This window comes from Micromys minutus (genome assembly GCF_963924665.1).
Source record: "Micromys minutus genome assembly, contig: SCAFFOLD_277, whole genome shotgun sequence".
In the NCBI taxonomy this organism is placed as follows: domain Eukaryota; kingdom Metazoa; phylum Chordata; class Mammalia; order Rodentia; family Muridae; genus Micromys; species Micromys minutus.
In genome coordinates, this window is record NW_027667407.1 from 324,620 (window position 1) to 344,964 (window position 20,345).

The following is a 20,345-nucleotide window of genomic DNA, read 5'->3' on the forward strand; positions in this document are numbered from 1 at the left end:
TCAGTGGTTAAGAGCACTGACTGCCCTTCCAGAGGTCCTGAGTTCAATTTAGAGCAACCACATGGTGGCTCACAACCTTCTTTAACAGGATCTGATGCCCTCTTCTGGTGTGTCTGAAGACAGCCACAGTGTACTTATATACATAAAATAAATAAATAAATCAACCCAAAAATCCATACAAGGAGTAGAAAATCCAACAACCAAAGCACAAAGTGAAAGAATAAAAATAAAAACAGAAAGCTAGTCAACCAATCTCTCAAATGTCACACAGAAAAGGAAGATATACTAACTAAAACAAAGCACAAAATCTGAGAGAAATTAAAATATAAAGTAAGCCTATTTACAATATTATGTAAACAAATTTGAAAAGCTACAGAAAATGAATAATTTTCTGAAAACACAAATTGGCAAAATTAAATCAACATATTAAAAATCAAATCATCAAAAGCACATTTGAAAATAATTCAACTATTGTATAAATGGTATTAAAACAAAAATAAAAGTTTTCCAAATCATTTTATATTCAAACTACTATTAGATGAGAAAGCATGTATACCAAAAATGTTATAGGCACTTTCTTACATGGATAGATTCGCAAAAGTTCTAAGATATAATAACTAACACATTAAATCCATCAGCAGAGAGAAAACATAGCCCCCATGGTCAATTAAGTACATTATAGAAAATCTATTTTTTAGAATTCTATAAACAGAGTATAAGAAAAAGGATACTTCTCCTATATATCTATTTCATATATATAGTCCAGGCTGGCCTCCAACTCACTATGTAGCTGAAGATGGCCCTGAACTCATGAGCCTCTGGCTTCTACTTCCTACATGTTGGGAATATGGTATGTCTATTATGACTATCTGATACTCATTTTTTATTTTAAAATATACAACTAGGGCTGGAGAGGTGGTTCAGTGATTAGAAACACTGGCTGCTCTTCCAGAGGACCCAGATCCCATTCCTAGCACCTAAATTGTGACTTATAACTCTCTCTTCTGACCTGTGGGAGAACCAGGCACATATGCAGTACACAGTCATTCAAGCAGGACACATTTATTTTATGACACATAAAATAAAATAATAATTTAAAAGTGCAAATGAGCAATTAAAGATCACTTTCTTAATTTGATAATGGCTATATTCTATAAATGTACAGTAGATAGCTAACAGTGAAGCACTGAGAACTTTCTGGCTGGAGTATTAAAAAAAGAAGAATGCCAATTATCACTGGCACCAACCCGTATAACCCTAATGAAGTTAACAAAAGAAGTGAGGCAGAATGAAATGGAAAGTCCAAAGTGTTTAACTGAAAATAATGTGACATCACTCAGGAGACGGGGTAGAGGCAGGTGGCCCTGAGTTCAAGAGCAGCCTGGTTTGCAGAGTGAGTTCTGAACCAGCCATGGGGAGGGAGAGAAGGAAGGAAGGAAGGGTGGGAGGGAGGGATGGAGGGAGGGAGGGAGGGAGGGAGGAAGGACCAATGGACGGACAGTGGATACCACTGAGACAATCTCTGAAACTCAACTGGTAGATGAAAGAAGCGAAGAAAGCAATGATGCAAGGAGGTAGGTAGGTACCAGACCAAGATCTGAAGAGGAATATTTTCCCAGACAGACATAGAAAACATCAACAAAGGCATGTAAATAAATGAAATAAATTGTATCAAGACAGCTGTAAAATTTACCCAAATTTTCCTTAATTTATTAATTGAATTCCAATTTCCATGACTTGACTATATCATTCTAAAATTCTCAGAAAGCAATTCTGGCAAAATAAAAGATAGGGAAACTTGCCTTTCCAGAGTAAAACACAATAAACACCTGACTCTTTAAAGATGCACTCAAAAACAATCGATCCATACTACAGAACAGTCTAGAAATAAATCCTTCTTTCAAGGTTTTTTTTTTTTTTTTTTTTTTTTGTAGTGTGAGGACGGAATATAGGGCCTTGTGCATGCTAGGTGAGCATTCTACCACTGAGCTACATTCCCTGCCTAATGAATAATGCTCTTCAGAACATGTGTGCATGCTCTTTTGTGAAGATGTTTTAATTTCACTCCAGGACATACTTAGGAGTAAAAGAGGGTAAATATGTGCTTTAAAAGGAACTCCTATTTAATAAACAACAGGATATCATGTAAAGGAAAAATGTTCCTCAGTTCCTATTTCATTTTATAAGCAAAAAGTAATTTAAGACACATCGGAATATTAAATTCAAACTAAGTCCATAAAACCAGGTAGGAACACACTTAATAATTTTGTAGTAGGCAAAGATTTATTAGATAAGACATCAAAAACAGTATGTTATTAAAGAAAAAAATTGACGGCTTAAACCACCTCCATGTGTTTTGTTTAACAAAAGACATCATTAAAACAGGTATGATTCAGCTGGGTGGTGTTGGCACACACCTTTAATTCCAGCACTTGGAGGCAGAGGCAGGTAGATCTTTGAGTTTGAGGTCAGCCTGGTCTATAGAGAGAGTTCCAGGACAACCAGGGCCACACAGAGAAACCCTGTCTCAAAAAACCAAAGACACAATGGTAAATAACATGGTTTGGTGGGTAAAGGTGCTTGCCTGAGTATGATCCCCAGGACCCACATAGTAAGAGAAACAACTCCACAAGTTATCCTCTGATCTTTACATGTCGATCTTGGCATGTGCTTGTGAGCATACACATATACACAAACGTATGCACACATATAAAAATGCAAAACAAAATAGGCAGGAACCAAGTGTGATGGGACCCACTATAATCTAGCAGTCAGGGGCAAAGACAGGAAGATCCACAGCTCAAGGCTATCTCAGGCTACATAGTGAGTTCCAGGCCAGCTTGAGCTACAAAACAAACCCCTATCTCAAAACAAAACAAAACAAAAAACGGGTAACTTGCAATCTGGAAAAGAATATTTGTAACCTAAGTACTTTCTGCTTAAACCCAGAAAATATCAAGAATACAAACCTCATCAAAAAGATAAAAAAATTCAAATTCTGAAAAAGGCAAGAAAGATCTGAGCAGACACTTCAGAAAAAGTAGAGTAGCCAGTAGACAGTAAGAATATTAAGAGGGAGCCAGCAAACATCATCTAGAAAATAAAATTAAAACTATGAGAATATACAATTTGACACCTATTACAATGTATGAAGCATTCTGAATTGTGAAGACATGAACAAGTGGAAGCCCTCATACACTGGAGATATAAAATGGTACCAAGTATGGTAGATAATTGCTAATCAACATGAACACATATTTTACCCTCTTATATTCCTAAGAATATCTTGGAGTTCACAAAAGGGCACACACACAAATGTTCTGAACAGCTTTATTCATAATGGCTAAAAGTTGAAATAATCAAAAAAGATAATGGAAGTCAAATCATTGTCTAATAAAAGGCTAAAGGCTAGAACATTATTCAGAAATACAAAGAGACAATCACTAACCAAAGCAAGAATATACATAAGCCTCAAAAACATTATGCCAGGCTGAGGAACACAGCTCAGTAGTATAGTACTTGTCTAGCATGTGCAAGTTCAGTTGTCAGCACTACAAAGCAAACCAATGGACCAGAGAGGTCATTATGTGAAGCTGTGAAGACAAAGCCTGGATCGCCTCTGAGACACCAAGATGCTCAAGATGCTAGAGTTGTGGGATATTTGCCAAGGAGAGCTGTTAAAAGGGTATGGAACCACCCCCAAGAGAAAAGAAAGTATGTTATAATCAACACAGATGAAAGGAGTTGAAGATCTGAAGAGTGCTTTGACATCAGGCAGAAACGCAGAATTTTTGGTTTGCTCTTATGGTTTGCAGCCTTTCTTGCTTTGGTTCAATAGTTCCTCCCTATGCTTCCTTTCTTCCCTTTTGGAATGATAATGTGCCATTGTATGTTGGAAGTATGTGATCTGCTTTTTGATTTTGATTTCACAGGGGGTTACAGTTAGATTGTATGAGTCTCAGAAGAAACTTTGAACTTTTAAACAGTGTACAGAAACTTTTGAAGTTAGACTTAATACATTTTTGTATTATGACAGGGCTACACGCCTATGGGGCCAGGGAGCAGATTTTGGTGGTTTAAATAAAATAGCCCCCATAGGCTCATATACATATTTTCTACCTTTAATATGCATGCACACACAGACACACACATATACACACAAAGATTTTATGTGGCTGTATAAAATCTTGAATCCATGATGAGAGAAAACATATTTTTATTCTGACTGACTTATTTTGCTTAATATAATCTCCAATTGGTTCCATTTTCCTGCATGCTGAACAACTGTGTTCTTTGGCTACAACTAAAGTCAGCCTTATTTTTTAATGATTTATTTATTTATATATGTGTGCATCTGAATATCTGTGCATGTGTGAACGTGGAGGCCAGAAGATGACATTGAGTGTCTTCCACTATAGTTTTATGCCTATTCTTTTGAGGCAGGGTCTCACCTGAACCTGACTGAGACTCACATTTTCTCTGGTAGGTCGGAAGCCTACAAATCACAATGGTGTTCCTGTCTCCACCCTGTTCTGAACTGTAGGTATTAGCAAAATTTCTGGTTTGTTACAAGAGTGCTGTGATCCAAACTGTGGTCATGCTTGCTCAGCAAATTCTCTAAACTTCTGAGATATCTCTCTAGCCCCATTCTTAAAGTCTTACTATGGGCCCGGTCTGGCCTAGAATTTATAATCTTTTTGCTTCAGCTTTGTTTTATATTTTGTTAATCTTTTTAGTCATCTTTTATATTTGAATGAATTAAGAGTGTGGCCTTTATAGAGGAAGTGTCACTGGGGTAGGCCTTGAGGTCCTAAAAACCCATACCAGACCCAGTCTCTCAGAGTCAGCCAGTCTCTCTCTGCTTGTGGATTAGGATGTACCTCTCAGCTACTTCTTCAGTGCCATACCTGCCTGCCACCAAACTGTCTGCCATGGTGATAATGGACTAAGTCTTTGAAACTGTAAGCAAGCCCCCAACTAAATGCTTTCTTTTATAAGAGTTGCCTTGGTTATGGTGTTTACAATAGAACACCAACTAAAACCGTAAAGCTATGGATATATTAATTAGCTTTGACCTTGCCAATCATTTCATAATACATTTATATTATTAAAATATTGCACTATTTTGAACATATATGATGTTTATTTGTAAAGAATAAAACTCAGTAAACTTATAAAGAGAGGAAAAAAATCACCCTAACAATAGCCAATTCTATTTGGCAAAATAATTGATGAAAAACATATAAGATTTGAGATTTGCTCAAGCAATGAATAAATGCTAAAGCAGAGTTATAAGGTGCCTGGGTGTAGAAGGTCTATGCACAAAGTCCTTGGAAAATAATGGAAGATTTGCAAGTCCACACATTTAAGGAGATATGAGACTAGTCACTAGCCCATCACTAAGCTGGTGTGAAGGCAAACTAGAGAGAATACAAACTTTACAGAGTTAGTTCAAGAAAGCTACAGGACTGAAACCGACTAAAACAGCATCACCAGAAACTAGGAATAAATCCAAGCATAAAAACAATGTTAAAAATTATAAAAAGCTCTTGACAAATACCCATACACAATAAAAGCAATGCTCATCAACCAGACATGGTGCTTCCTCAACATGGGCGGAGGCTTTTATGAAAAATGCACAGCAAACATAAACTCAATGTAAAAACAAACTGTTTATTCTCTCAAGATCAAGAACACTACAATATTCACTTATTACCAAATAATGTACTGAAGCTTCTTCTACAAGGACAAATAGGTAGAAAAGAAAAATAAAGAAAGAAAGAAAGAAAAGCATCCAGATTGTAATGAGAGAAGTTAAAATTCTCTCTTCACAAATCCTAAAGTCATCCCAAAAGATCTAACCAAACTATTAGAACCAACAAATTGGGTAGGTCAATGGATACAAGATCAACTTATTAAACTCAATAAACACTTTTAAAATGAAATTAAAAAAACAATTCCATTTTAATAGCTCTGACAAGAATACTTAAAAATGAAATTAACAGAACCATTAATGTAATACTTCAAAAAAGTAAAGCTCATTAAAAGATAGTAAAGAAAACAAGACAGCATTCACAATTTTGAGACTGAACATTGCTGAAGGCAAAGCTCTCCACATAGATCTGCTGACTGGATATGACACCTATGAAATCTCCTGCTGGCTTCTTTGCAGGAATCAATAAGTTGATCCCTAAATTGCCATGGAAATTTCAGGAACCTCAAAGAATCAATGCAATCTTGAAAAAAATATGTTGGGAGGTGTCACATTTGCCAACTTTAAAAGTCACCAAGTATAGTAATCAAGTCAGGGAGTTGCTGGTGAAAGTGAAGAGACTAGTCTAAGTACTTCCTTACGGGGCCAAGAAAATTCAGTGGGAAAAGAACAGTCTTCAAACAAATGATAATTGATAACTGGATATACACACGAACAAGATTAGAAATAAGAAAATAATCTTAACCTCCATGCAAAAATTATTTGAAATGAATCAAACATAACTGGTACAAATGGTCATTTTCCCTAAGAGGATATACAAGTTGTCAATGAGTATGTGAAGCAATTTTCATCATATAGATGAAAACCACAATGAGATACTATTTCATAACTACTAGGAGGGCTAGAATTAAAAAGAAATGAATATGGGCTGGAGAGATGGCTCAGTGGTTAAGAGCACTGACTGCTCTTCCAGAGGTCCTGAGTTCATTTCCCAGCAACCACATGGTGGCTCACAACCATCTATATTAGGATATGATGCCTTCTTCTGGCATGCAGGTATACATGCAAATAGAATACTAAATATATATAAAATAATTCAAGAAATATTTTTTAAAAGACTTAAATACCCAGTACAGTGGTGCAGGCCTTTAATCCCGGACCTCAGGAGGCAGAAACTGGAGGATCCTTGTGAGTTCAAGGCCACTGTGGTCTACATAGTGAGTTTCAGGATAGCAATTCTATTCATATATACCAAAAAGAAATAAATATTCATAGCCAATATGGTAGTAACACATGCCTATAATACTAGCACTGGTTACATAGTAAGTTCAAGGCTAGCTTGGGCTACATGATACTTGATTAAAAAAACAAACAAACCAACAAACTAGCATCATTAGTCATAATAACCAAAGAAACAAAGACAAATAAACAAAACTTGGAAACCACTGAAAGGAAGAATGCATCAATAAAAGGTGTTATTTCTATAAAATCAATTATTAAATTTCAATGAAAAGGAATGAAACATTGATACATGCTATAACATGGGTGAATTATGAAAACATGATTTAAGAAAAACAGTCAATGAAGGAAGGGCTAGGGCCATAGCTCAAGATTAGCATGCACAAGAACTTAGGTACTAGCTCTAAAAATATCAGTTAATGAAAACAGGGCACATACTATAAAACTTTCTACACGAGATGCTCAAAAGAGAAATGTGTAGAGGAGAGAATTCATTATTGCCAGGGCAGAAGCAGACACTGAAAAGAGAAGGGAGTGACTGCTAATGGGTATCAGCTTCTTTCCAGGAAGAATAAAAACATTCTAAAATTTATTTTGGTGACAGTTAAACAACTCCTCATGAATATGCTAAAATCCACTCATTGTATAGTTTTAAAAGGACTGAATTGTCTTTATAGAAAAAAAGGTTAAAATGGAATTAACCAATAACCCAGCAAGTCTATCCCTATGTATGTTCTCAAGATAATAGTTTGTCTGAGGTCAGGCACAGTGGCACTCCTTTACCTCAAGCACTCAAGAGACAGAGGTAGGTGGATCCCTATGAGACCCCAGCCTGGGCTACATACTGAATTCTGGGTGAGCCACAAATAGAGAGAAAGTCCCTTTCTCAAAACAAAAACAAAACCAGTTTGTTTGTATGAAAACTTATATAGAGAGGTTCAGAGAATAATACAAAAGCTAACGTTGGACAACTGATGAAAGGAACAAAATGTGATATAACCATACAACTGAATATTGCTCAGCAATAAAAGGACGGGGTACTGATTAACATGCTCCATGACTTTATGCTAAGTGAGAGACATCAGTCACCAAAGCTCCTATGTTTTCTCTAGAGATAGATGGGAATGAGGGGTGAGCTCTGTGGATTATGGTGCTTCTCTTTGGGGTGACAAAATATTCTGAGATGAGGCTGTGGTGATGTCTGCACAACTCTGAATATACAAAATCCATTTACATGTACAGTTGTAAATACAATATGATTTATACACATTGTATTTCAATTATGTAAATCTCTTCCCAAAAATCAACTCAGAACTAAACACCTAAAAAAAAGAAGGCAAGAACCTTTAAAAGTATATTAAGAAAGCTTAAAATCCAAGTGTGAATATAAAACAAGAAGGGCGTATATAAAACTCATCCAGAAACGAAAACCAGATGCCAAAGAATAACTCATACGTATCTCTGGGTTACTGTAATGTGACTGGAGCGAAGATATAAAAAAAAACATGCTGATAAGGTTTACACATGGCAACATCTGAAAGGAACAGTGAGTACACGGAACAATAAACTGGACTATTTTAATTATAAGTTGATAGAGATATATTAAAACTAGAATTTATTGGACCAGATGTAAATCAACTGAGGAGGAGATTACAATTTCACACCTGAATTTGTGAATCAGTGCAAGGGAAAGGAATAATTTTTCACTATTTCTGAAAGTGATTTCAAATCTGAACTGTAGACACTTAGAAGATGAACTGAAAGAGTCCCTTCAAAATACCAACAATAGCAACAAAAGCATGCGGGTTTTCCTTGAGAGCTGACTGTAAATGTCTTACCCTCTTTCAGACGATCTCCCTCAGCCTTGGTCTTCTTCTGTCTTTCTGATCCAGCAAGGTCTACAAGATGCAGCTTGGAACGAAAACTGCTATTTCTGTGATAATAATAGGAAGGCTTGGTGAAAACAATATACAAGCTTAAGAGCAGTTGAGCTATCAGAGCTGATTGGCCAGCTCTCATTTTAGATCAAAACAGTAAAAGTAGCTCCAGTGGTCATTAATGCTTATCATTCTAAAGTTTGAACGTCAAATCAACCTAGGCAGCCACCTGGCGTTTGGCCTCCACAGAACACAATTGTGACACTCTAACTTACTTGCCATTTTTCTTCATTTGTTCGATGGCGATGGTAAAGATGGCATAAGAGCGAGATGACTGTGAGTTCATAGCCGTGGAGGCCACAGTCCTGGAGTTGTTGCCCTGCTCTAGACAGGAAACAGTGTCCGAGGCGACTAGCACAGTCTTCTCTGTCAGTCCCACAATCTAATTGCAAGAGGGAAAAAAAGCTTCCTTGAATTCCTTCTAATACTTGACATCAATATAGGGATTAGCAAGTGAGAAATGCCTTCCTGTTCTAGCAAAATAGCAGTATACACGAGAGTTGTGAAAAGGTGGACTTTTAAACTCTATGATGATGTCTAAGAAGCAAGGTCTCCAATCTTCCCTACAAAGTTGAAAAACAGGGTAATAGATAATACTGGAGTCAGAGTAGGTCTCTAGATCTTGAAAGTTAGCTGGTTCCTAAGGAGTCCCAAGTCAAAGTCAACTTTTGCCCCCAAAGAGATCAAGTATAACACAATTGCTACAGCATTTCTGTTTGCTCCAAATTCCTCCTGTGCCAGCAATCCACTTTATACTCGCTTTTCTTTTAGAGGAAACAGTATGGCAGGCTTTCTGGATCTAGGAAACCACAAACATCAAGTTTTGGGCATAGTACTTTAAATACCTGGGGGAATTTACAGAAGTCATTCTCTTAAGAGTTTGGAGGTCAGGTGATAGGCCTAGGGAATTCATGAGTTTCCTGCTAGCCTTAGTATGCTATGATCTTAGTCTAATCTGTATCTGAGACTCTAATTTCTCTTTCTTTATTTCTAGCGGCTGCCTGCTTATCCGTTAGAATCAGTACATTATAAACCAAATTCATCTTGCTTTCACTGATACCAAGCCTCCTTCCTACTGCTTCATGTTTATTAAAAACTATCCTCAACGTCTCCAAACTTTAAATCATTGTCAGTTCCTCCTACTCCTTCATATCCATACATCACTAACTCAGATATTCTTAGGAATTGATGACTTCCTTGGTTTTTTTTTTTAAACCACACCCACAGCAACATTACCTTGTGTGGAAAAACAAGGCAATGATTTCCCCAATTGCATCTCTATTAGCCTAATCTTTCTCCCTTTCAATTCATTTCCAGTCAGCCTTCCTGAAATGCCAGCATACTACTAACACCAATACTAGATGATGAAGATAAAACAATAAATTCTCTCTAAAGTTCCAGGAGCAACAAAATTGGAAATATAGATACAAAAGATAAAAAACCCACTATGAGAAGCCAGGACAATGTTTTCATCAGAAGTTTGCATAATTGCATACTGTTGGTAGGGGTTAGGGCATAGAGAGAAACTAAGATGTTTCATAATCTTTTTCTGACACATGTTCTTTCATTTCCCAGACCAAGTTTTCTGTCCCAGACAGACTGGTCTAGGCTTATTTAACTTTCCTGCTATAGTTATCTTCACTATAAAAAGTCTTTTTTAACAATTCATTTATTGTACAAGCATATGTGTACACACACAATTAGCTGCTACTGCAATGCATCTGCCAAAGAACACGTGTAGAGGTCAGATGACTTGTAGGGGTCAGTTCTCCACTTTTATCTCATTGGTTGCAGAGATTAAACTTGGTTATACCACTCTGGAAATCAGTCTGGCGTTCTTTAGAACATTGTACATAGTACTACTTGAGGACCCAGCTATACCACTCTTGGGCATATACCACAAAGATGCTCCACCCATACACATGTGCCTATAAATACAAGCATGCACACAAATGTTCGTAGCAGCCTTATTTATAATAGCCAGAAGCTGGAAAGAACCCAGATGTCCTTCAACAGAGGAGTAGATACAGAAATTGTGGTACATACACACAATGGTGTAGTACTCACTCAGTTATTAAAATCAATGATTTCATGAAATTCCTAGGCAAATGGATGGAACTTGAAGCTATCATCCTGAGTGAGGTAACTCAATCACAAAAGAACACTCATAGTATCCACTCAATTATAAGTGGATACTAGTCCAAAAAGCTTGGAATACCCAAGGAACCATCCACAGAACTTATGAAGCTCAAAGAGAAGGAAGACCAGAAAGTGGATGCCTCAGTCTTTCTTAGAAGGAAGAACAAAACATTCATGGGAGGAAATAAAGGAACAAATGGAGAAACAGGGATTAGAGAAAAGATCATTCAGAGACTGTCTCACTTGGGGATCCACCCCATATGCAGCCACCAATCCCAGGCACTATTGCTGATGCCAAGAAGTGCTTACTGGCAAGAACCTGATATGGATGACTCCTCAGAAGCTCTACCAGAGCCTTACTGATACAGAGGAGGATGCTTGCAGCTAACCATCAGACAAGGACCCCAATGAAGGAACTAGAGAAAGGACTGAAGGAGTTGAAAGGGTCTGCAACCCCATAGGAAGAATAAAATTATCAACTATCCAAGCCCACCACAGCTCCTAGGGACTAAAATATCAACCAATGAGCTCAAATGGAAAGACCCATGGCCCAAGGTACATATGCAGCAGAGAATAGCATTTTCTGACATCAGTGGGGGGAAAGGCCATATTATTATTGAAGGCTAATTTTCCCAGTGTAGGAGAACACCAAGGTGCTGAGGTGGGAGAGGGTGGAATTGTGGGAAAGGGATAACATCTGAAATGTAAATGCAGAGAATTTCCAATAAATGTTTTAGAAAAAAAAATAAAACTTAGTTATAAGGCTTGGATATCCAGTAGAATTTTCTTTGATTTTGGCTATCTTTCACATCTGTTGTAGACAACAAAGTAATCAGAAAGGTGTCTTTTGATAAGAGGCAAGTGTGCCTAAGGGTTGGCTTGCTCAATTTTAATTAACTATACTTGTAGCACGTGGCTACCATACTAAAGAGCTTGGTTTCAAAATCCTGTAAACAATTAATGTTTAATTGCTGCTACATGCTTTAAGAAATAGCAAGAAAATGATGAAACTGGATTTCTTCCCATAAGAACACTCATCTAATAATTCTAGATTAACTAAAGGAATTTGTGCTAAACACAACCTGAAAGACTGGGATGTTAGCAATCATCAAAAGCACAGTGGTAAAAACAAGGGACAACATGTTACCAACATTTGCAATAACATCAAAAAGTGAGAAGTAAAAAAGAACAAGAAAAGAGAAACAAAGGAAGGAAGGGTAAACACACCTTTATGCCTTCCTTAGGATCCTCCCGGATATATATTTGAGAAGATTTCTCACGAGATTAACATAGAAGGTCCAAAATTTCTTCATTATATATCTGATATTATTGAAAGAAAATGACAAAATACATTAATAGTGGCCATCTCTATGTGAATTGCAAGATTATCGGTAATTTTTGATAATACTTATAAAGGCTATAATGGGCATCGAATAACTCTGTGGTAAAGCTCTGGTCTTGCCTACCATTCACAAGACCCTAGCATTGCAAATGACAAAAGCAAAGAGAAAACAAAGGCGAGGAGAAGAGAGGATAGGAAAAGGGATGGGAGAGGAGGGGAGGGGAGGGGAGCGGAAGGGAGAGAATAAAGAGAAGATGGGTGGACACAGGAGAAGACTAGAGGGGAGGAAAGCAGAAGAAAAGAGGGCAGTAGGAGAGAAGGAAGAAAGATCAGAGGAGATGGAAAAGGGGAGAGGAAAAAGAGAAGGGGTAGAAGAAAGAATAAAGGCAAAGAGGAAGAAAAAGGACTTTAAATGTATGAATTTGATATTGTATAGAGATATATTCATATAACAAAATTAATATTGCTTTTAAGATAGTCTCTTGGAAATAGCAAGCACACAAAGTTATGTTTGGTGTTCAAATTCAGTGCTGTAAAAATGATTTGCATTATTTATTTAATTATGTATATGTTTGTATATATGTGGGTATACATATGTGAATGCAGGTGCCAATGGAGGCCAGGGGCATCTGATCCCCTAGAGCATGGAGAACCAAATCTGGGAATTCTCCAGGACAGCATGTGCTTTTTCTCCATGGAGACACCTCTCCAGACCCAAAATTCAGTTCCTCAATGGTATCATAACAGCATCACTTTTACCAATTTAACCAATTAAAATGTAAGCTTTAGACGGGGTGGAAGTTGGAAGCGAGAGAAAAGAAGAGTTGTTAACTAATACTTCAATAAAACAGTAAAACTTTAAATGATTATGAGAATGTTTCATATGTGATATGCACTACACTTCTTCACTGCTATTGCTGATGTCACTATTTAATATGCTAGTTTCTCCAGTCATTGTATATTCAATTACCTTGACCATGGCTGGATTAATCAAAACTAAGTAGGCTGATCTGGGTGGTGGGGTTGGAGAGATGGCTCAACGGTCCTCTACTGTATAGAGGACCCAAATTTAATTCCCAGCACCTATGACTGGCAGCTTACAACTGCCTATAACTCCAGTTCCAGGGGATCCTATGCCTCTGGCTCTCTCAGGAACCTGGACTCATGTGTACATACCTACATATATATGAACACAGAATTTAAAATAAAACATTAAAATAAAGGGTAATTGTAATCATCTTTAACTCCCCTTCTCATTTTATCTCTTATATCTGATAACAATGCAATTCAACATCAGGATGAACAACTTACATACAATTTTGGATTACATGCAAAATCTTTGTAAGTTTAGCATAGTTCCTCATATATAGATATCACTGCGTCACTTGAGTAGAACCAATAAGTTAGCTTCTCAGAAGCCAGAGTCTCTAAATATGCCTTATGCCTTTTGGTGTCATGAAGTAGGACAGTCAATTTTGTACTGATGTACACTAGAATTCATGAGGTCAGTGTGTTTAAAATCTGTTAGTCCACTGATATCTCCCAAATACATGATCTAAGTACCCAGATCAGGGTTTGGCACATAGTAGATGTTCAATAAGTATCTGTTACATAAATATACATTTTATCACCACTTACACACAGCATAATATTTCGCCTGATTTTTAATAACATTCTTCATGAAACAGCAGCAGCATTATGATTCAAGCCTTAGCAGTGAAGTGAAATCGAGCACTTTTCTGCAGACTCCACAGAGAATCAGTAATAGAAGCCAAACTAAAATTAAAGAATTCCTATCATATTTTTGTACAACAGTGCCAATTCTTCTAATATTCAGATTAAGTATATAATTCTAATTAAGAACTGGGTAGCATCCAGATCCAACTGAGCAAGAAAGTTTTGGCTATCAATTTATTAAAACACAATTTACTAAAAATTCAATTTGCTGATTTGAGTCCTGCCAAGAAAAATCTCATTTTGATGTATTTTCCTTCTCAAAGATATTCTTGAATTTAGAATACCTTGAAAGAAATCACTTACCTCCAAGTAAGACACTTTCAGAGTAAATTCAAAGTCAGTCTTTTGAATATTTTCCTTGAAGAGCAGTTGTATTACCCTGGGGATAACGCCAATGGCCGAGTCATGTTCTTGCTCTGCAGTGTATGCACCTCCCATTGAGTACGTTTTTCCAGATCCAGTCTGCCCATAGGCCAGGACAGTTGCATTGTATCCTGGCAAGACAGAAGCCATGTGGATGGTAGTTCTCAAAGCTATTCGTCTAGTTAACATATTACAATTCCATGAGCCATTGCTTGTAACTAACCTGAGGTTGCTTTCTTAGGACAGAGTCTATTAAGAACAGCAAATACAAAGCAAAGTTCTGTGTGTTCCATGGTTTTGAATTCCTCAAGAAAAGCAAAGAAAAATACTGACCTCCGACTGTGCCACCTTTTGAAAGCCCTTAAGAGCTAAGAAGTCAAATATAGATGTGACTAAGATAATAAAGGCCGCCAGGTCATGGTAAAGAACCTTTCAAAGATTTACACTTGAGTATTTGTACTTCCAAACTTGAATAATTCTAAATTATGGAAAATAAATACAAGTCTCTGCCAGGCTTTTTCCCAGTGCTCTGGAGGCAGAGGCAAAGGCAGAAGATGCAAGGGACTCTCTGACGTCAAGGCCACCCTGGTCTATAGAGTGAGTTCCAAAAATGCCAAGGCTATACTGAGAAACAAACACTAATCAGCTACAGGGACAAAAATGATTCTGGTATGCATTTTCTTATGAAAGTCTTGCCAGACATGAAAGCACATGTCAGTATCTAAAAATTGGGTGGCTAAAACAGAAGGATTAAGAATTAGGACTGGAGATATAGAGAGGTTCAGTGGTTAAGAGCACTGGCTGCTCTTCCAGAGGATCCATGTTCGATTCCAGCACCCACATGGCATCTCACAACCATCTATACCTACAGTACCATGGGATTTTATGGCTTCTTCTTGGCTTCTGTGACCAGCAGCAACACATGATACATAGACATACATAGGGCAAATTACCTATACACATAAAATAAAAAAAAATAAATCTTTAAAGAAAAAAGGAGTTGGGATGGAAAGAGAATTTGAATAAGCAGTATTTTAATTTTTTATGACAAATAACAAATTCTTATCTGAGGACTCCAGAAGATCAACAGCGTCAACTAACCTAGAACCTTGGGACTCCCAGAGACTGAACCACTGACTGAAGAACAAGCATGGGCTTGACCTAGGCCCCTATACACACATAGCAGATGTGCAGATTGGTCTTCATGTGGTCTCCCAAACAACCGAGGGGGAGGGCGCAGTGCCATCCCTGTGATCCCCTTCCCCTATTTGGGCTGCCATGTCTGGCCTCAGTGGAAGAGGATGCACCTAGCCCAGCAGGGAATTTATGTGCCAGGTTTGGGTGAAACCCAGGGCATGATCTATCCTCTCAGAGAAAAGGAGGGATGGTCAAAGGAGCTGTGTGAGGGTAAAAATGGAAGGGGAGGGGCGGCTAATATTAGGATATAAAGTGGATAAATAAATGAAAAGAAGTCCCTATCTGAACATACAAAAGCCACATTGTCGGGTTCAATGTACATGTAGCCTTTAAGTATGACTAAATATGACACAGAACCCTTGCTAATATGGAGTATTAATAAAGATTCATCCATTCATAGATGTTCATGAGTCAGGCCTGGCAGTTTTCCTATAGCACTTTCAAAAGTTCTATCTAAGCTGGGTATGATAGAACACACCTTTAATCCCAGCACTCTGGAGACAGAGGCAGAGGGTTCTCTGAGTTTGAGGCCAGCAATGTCTACATAGAAATAGTGAGTTCCAGGACAGCAATGGTAAAATAAAATACTAAGACCCTGCCTTAAAAATAAATCAAGACCAGACTGAGTTACATAGGGATACTCTGTGTCTAAAACAGGACAGAATTTTTTTTTAAGTTCAAGATATAATTGACTGAAAAAAGTGGGTTAAAAGTAATTCAATGGGGGCTGGAGAGATGGCTCAGCAGTTAAAGAGCACTGGCTGTTGCAACCACATGTACTGTGTCTAAAGCACTTTGGACTCTGGTACCAGAAGTCCAGACTATAAAAGGGTACTTTTGAGGTGAATATATAAAGACCAGATTTGTTCTTACAAATAAGAATGGTGTTAAAAACACATATATTGGAATCACTTTCTACCTGCCACTGTCAGCAAATAATACAGTTTAATTCTCATGTTTTCCAGGTTGAGAATGTAAGAGAAGGGGCTGGAGGAATGACTAAGTGTTTAAGAGCATGTACTACTCTTCCAGAGGACCTGAGTTCAACTCCTAAGTACCCAATTTTGGGTGATTCACAACCAGCTCCAGGAGAATCTGACACATCTGGCCTCTATAAGCATCTGGAGCCATATGTACATATTTACAAAAACAGAGTCAGGCAAGCAGGCAGATGGGCAGGCAGTGAGACAGACAAGACAGATATATAAACAATTAAAAATAATAAAAATAGATAAATAAAAAGAATAAAAAAAGGGCTGGAGAAATGGCTCAGCAGTTACGTGCACTGACTATCCTTCCAGAGGTCCTGAGTTCAAATACCAGCAACCACATGGGGCTCACAACCATCTGTAATGAGATCTGATGCCCTCTTCTGGTGTGTCTGAAGACAGTGACAGTGTACTCACATAAGATATATAAATAAATCTTTTTTAAAAAAGGATACAAAAGTACAACTATTGACACTTACTAAGCTGTGGAGGTGCGCATTTGAAAAAACTGAATTGATAGTGAAGTCTAAAAAATATTATTTCAGAAATGGCTAAAGAAATGGTATGGTAGTTAGCCGTGGTGGGTCAGGCCTGTAAGCCGAGCATTCAGGAGAATGAAGCACAAGAATTAGGAGCTCACAGCTAGTCTTTACTGCATTACAGAATGAGTTCAAGGTAGGCATACACTCAATGAGACTGTTTTCAAAAGAAAGCAGGATACACATGCAGTCGAGTATGTGAGTGTATATGTAACAGCAATTAAAAAGAGGACACCTACTTAAGGGAGAAAGGGATGGGACATGGTGGGAGTTGGAGAGGGGAAAGGAAGCAGGGAGCAATTTAATTATTAAGAATAGAATGAAGAAGAAAGTAGAGGGAAGAAATAGTAAACTAGAAGAGAATTAAACAAAATCATGTAAAAGAGAAAAGTAGAAAAGAATTAGAACTACATAATTTCAATTATGCAAAAAGGGAAGAAAAAATTAACTTTACAGGGAAAGATTTGATAGATTAGTGATATATTAACAATAACAGTAATAAGACAAATCAAAATCATATACTGCCTGACCAGAATCAGTGAGAATGCATGCCTGTTATGCTTCTGCGGGGGAAAATAAAACCCAAGCAACCAAACAAACAATAAAAACCCAAAACCAGTTCAAATGTTATCATAATGTTAGAGAAAAGCAAACAGAAATAAGTGCCCTGTAATTTTCAAGTATCAAAACAAAAAAAGCTTTAAAAAGACATAAAAACCAAAGGTTCAAGAACTACTTTAGACTTGGAGACTAAGGAAGGGTGTAGCTATTCATAACAATTTTTGAACTAAATCCTTTTCTATCAAGGGCATTACTGGAACAACTGGCAACATTTGAATATGGCTGAGGATTAGAAAGTAATAATGCGACATTTCCACTTCTGTGACTTTGATAGCTTTGTCATGTTATGATGACTCTTACTGGAAATATATGGTAAAGAATTCAGGGACTGCAGGCTCGACAACTTATTACCAATGATTCCAGAAATAAATGGCTCCTTTATGCTGTCCTTGCAACATCTCTATAGCTACAGTGTTTTCAAGTTTTACAAGGTATTTGGTCTGAGACTATAACTCACTTGGCAGAGTACTTGTCTAGCATGTACAAAGCCATGAGTTTGCTTTCCAACACAGCATAAATCAAACCAAGGAGGATGGTGTACATCTGGAATCCTGGCCGAGGGGAGGTCTCAGGGAGACCCAAAGTTCAAGGTCATCCTTGGTTATTTAGTGAGTTCCAGGAAAGCCAGCACTCCATGAGCCTTGTCTTAAAGGAAGATAAAACAGGAGCTGACAAGATGGCCTGGTTGGGCACTTAAGGCCAAGAAGCATCCTGTCTTTGGCCCTCGGAACCCATGGAGAGGAAGAACTGATGCCTACAAGTTGTGTTCTGACCAGCACATGTTCATCGTGATGCACAGGCACACACAAGTCACACACAACAGATAAGTAGAGAAGACATGAATAAATATAGGCTGGGCTGGGAAGGTGTCCCAGAGGGTAAACTGCTTGCTGTGCAGGCTTGAAAACCTGAGTTCAGACCACCAGTGCCCATAGAAAAACTGGATATGATAGAGTGTATCTGTGCAGCCCCGTACTGAGACAGCAGACACAAATGGATCCTGAGGTCTCTGGACTGTCAGCCTAGCTGAAATGGTTCAGCAAGAGATCCTATCTCAAAAGACAAGAGAGAGCAATAGAGGAAAATACCTCTGACCTTCACTAGACATGCATGAGCAAGGATACCTGTACAAACATACACTTTACTCATACGCAAAGATATTTGAGAGACCCTGAGACATGACATCATTTTTAAGTTTCTGGAGATCTTTTGTTTGTTTTTTGTTTTTTTTTTTTTTCCTGTGTAGCCCTGGCTGTCCTGGAACTTATCTTTAGACCAGGCTGGCTTTGAACTCAGACATCTAACTGCCTCTCTACCTCCAGAGTGCTGAGATTACCATTGCCTGCTTAAGTTTTCTTTTTGTAAATTTACAGTGAAAACACCATAGTTCAGCAAGAATAGCATAAGGAACTCATTTTTTTCCTCAACCATTTGTGATTAATTTATTTGTAAGTGTGTATATCTGGGTGGGTTTATGTGCCCTGCATGCATGCAGGTACCTGTGAAGGCCAGGGGGACACATGTGGTAGGAGAGGACTAATTCCTGTAAGTTGTCCTCTGAGCCACCCCCACACACTGTGACACACACACACACACACACAATAGTAACTAAAAAGACTGAGTCGTCCAAAAGAAAGCAACTATCAGGTAGGGGTACTCCATGTCTCTGTGACTTCTCTGTCAAAGAAGACACTGAAAAAGGCACTGGGGATGGCCGTGGTGATGCAATGTGTATAACCGGAACATGTTAAGGGTAAAGATAGAAGGATCTGGAGTTAGCGGTCAGCTTCTGCTACATATCTAGTTCGAGGTTTGCCTGGACTAAATGAGACCCTGGCACAAACAAGACACCAACGGTTCATCCAATTATTAGAGAGAATTTGGATGAAAAGTTAAACTAGATAATATCTAACATTTAAAAGCCCTAGTACAATAGGGTTCTAAGTTTCAGATGAATAACTGTTGAGATCTGCACAAGATCAAAGCAGCCCAAACTCTCAGAACGGGCACAGGGTTACACTCATGAGGTCCCACACCTAGGTAACAAGCTACTAGCAAGCGATAGCAACTGGAGGAGGGACAATCAGTTTTCTTCAGAGATGCGACCAAGATCTGACATACAGGTAATAGTGAACTTACTCTGGGTTTATTTGATAAAAACACGTATATGAATGTATGAAATTCTCAATTAATAAAAAGGGAAATTTTAATAACCACTGTAACTAGTATGACAAGTAGGCATCTCCTCAGGTCCTATTCTCTTTAGACTCCTGCCCTTAAAAGCTTAGCTTCTGCAGTAAAGATTACTAGCTGGCCATAGTGCTCAAGGGCCTTACGGGGGAAAAAATCTATCTAAAAAAAAAAAAAATCCCACCTATCATTCAATATCTATCTCAAAAGATCCCTATGCTTGAAAATTAACCTAAACTCCCACAAAGGAGTTGAATGCCATCCTTCCAATTCTCATACTGCGCTGTAGGAAGACAGTGAAGCTTCCATAGCTTCTATAGTACAATTCACACTTCATAA

At 37.8% G+C, this 20,345-nt stretch overlaps 1 protein-coding gene across 1 annotated transcript in view; it reads right to left on the reverse strand.

Annotated features, from left to right (window-relative positions):
* LOC308416175 (chromosome-associated kinesin KIF4-like) overlaps nucleotides 1–20,345 on the reverse strand; it is a gene marked incomplete at its 5' end in the record, with an annotated part of 98,159 nt that overhangs the window by 61,816 nt on the left and 15,998 nt on the right. The window contains 5 exon segments of the mRNA XM_080942606.1: nucleotides 8,791–8,885; nucleotides 9,105–9,271; nucleotides 12,256–12,312; nucleotides 12,316–12,348; nucleotides 14,411–14,601. Of these exon segments, the coding sequence (XP_080798732.1) occupies nucleotides 8,791–8,885; nucleotides 9,105–9,271; nucleotides 12,256–12,312; nucleotides 12,316–12,348; nucleotides 14,411–14,601 (543 nt within the window).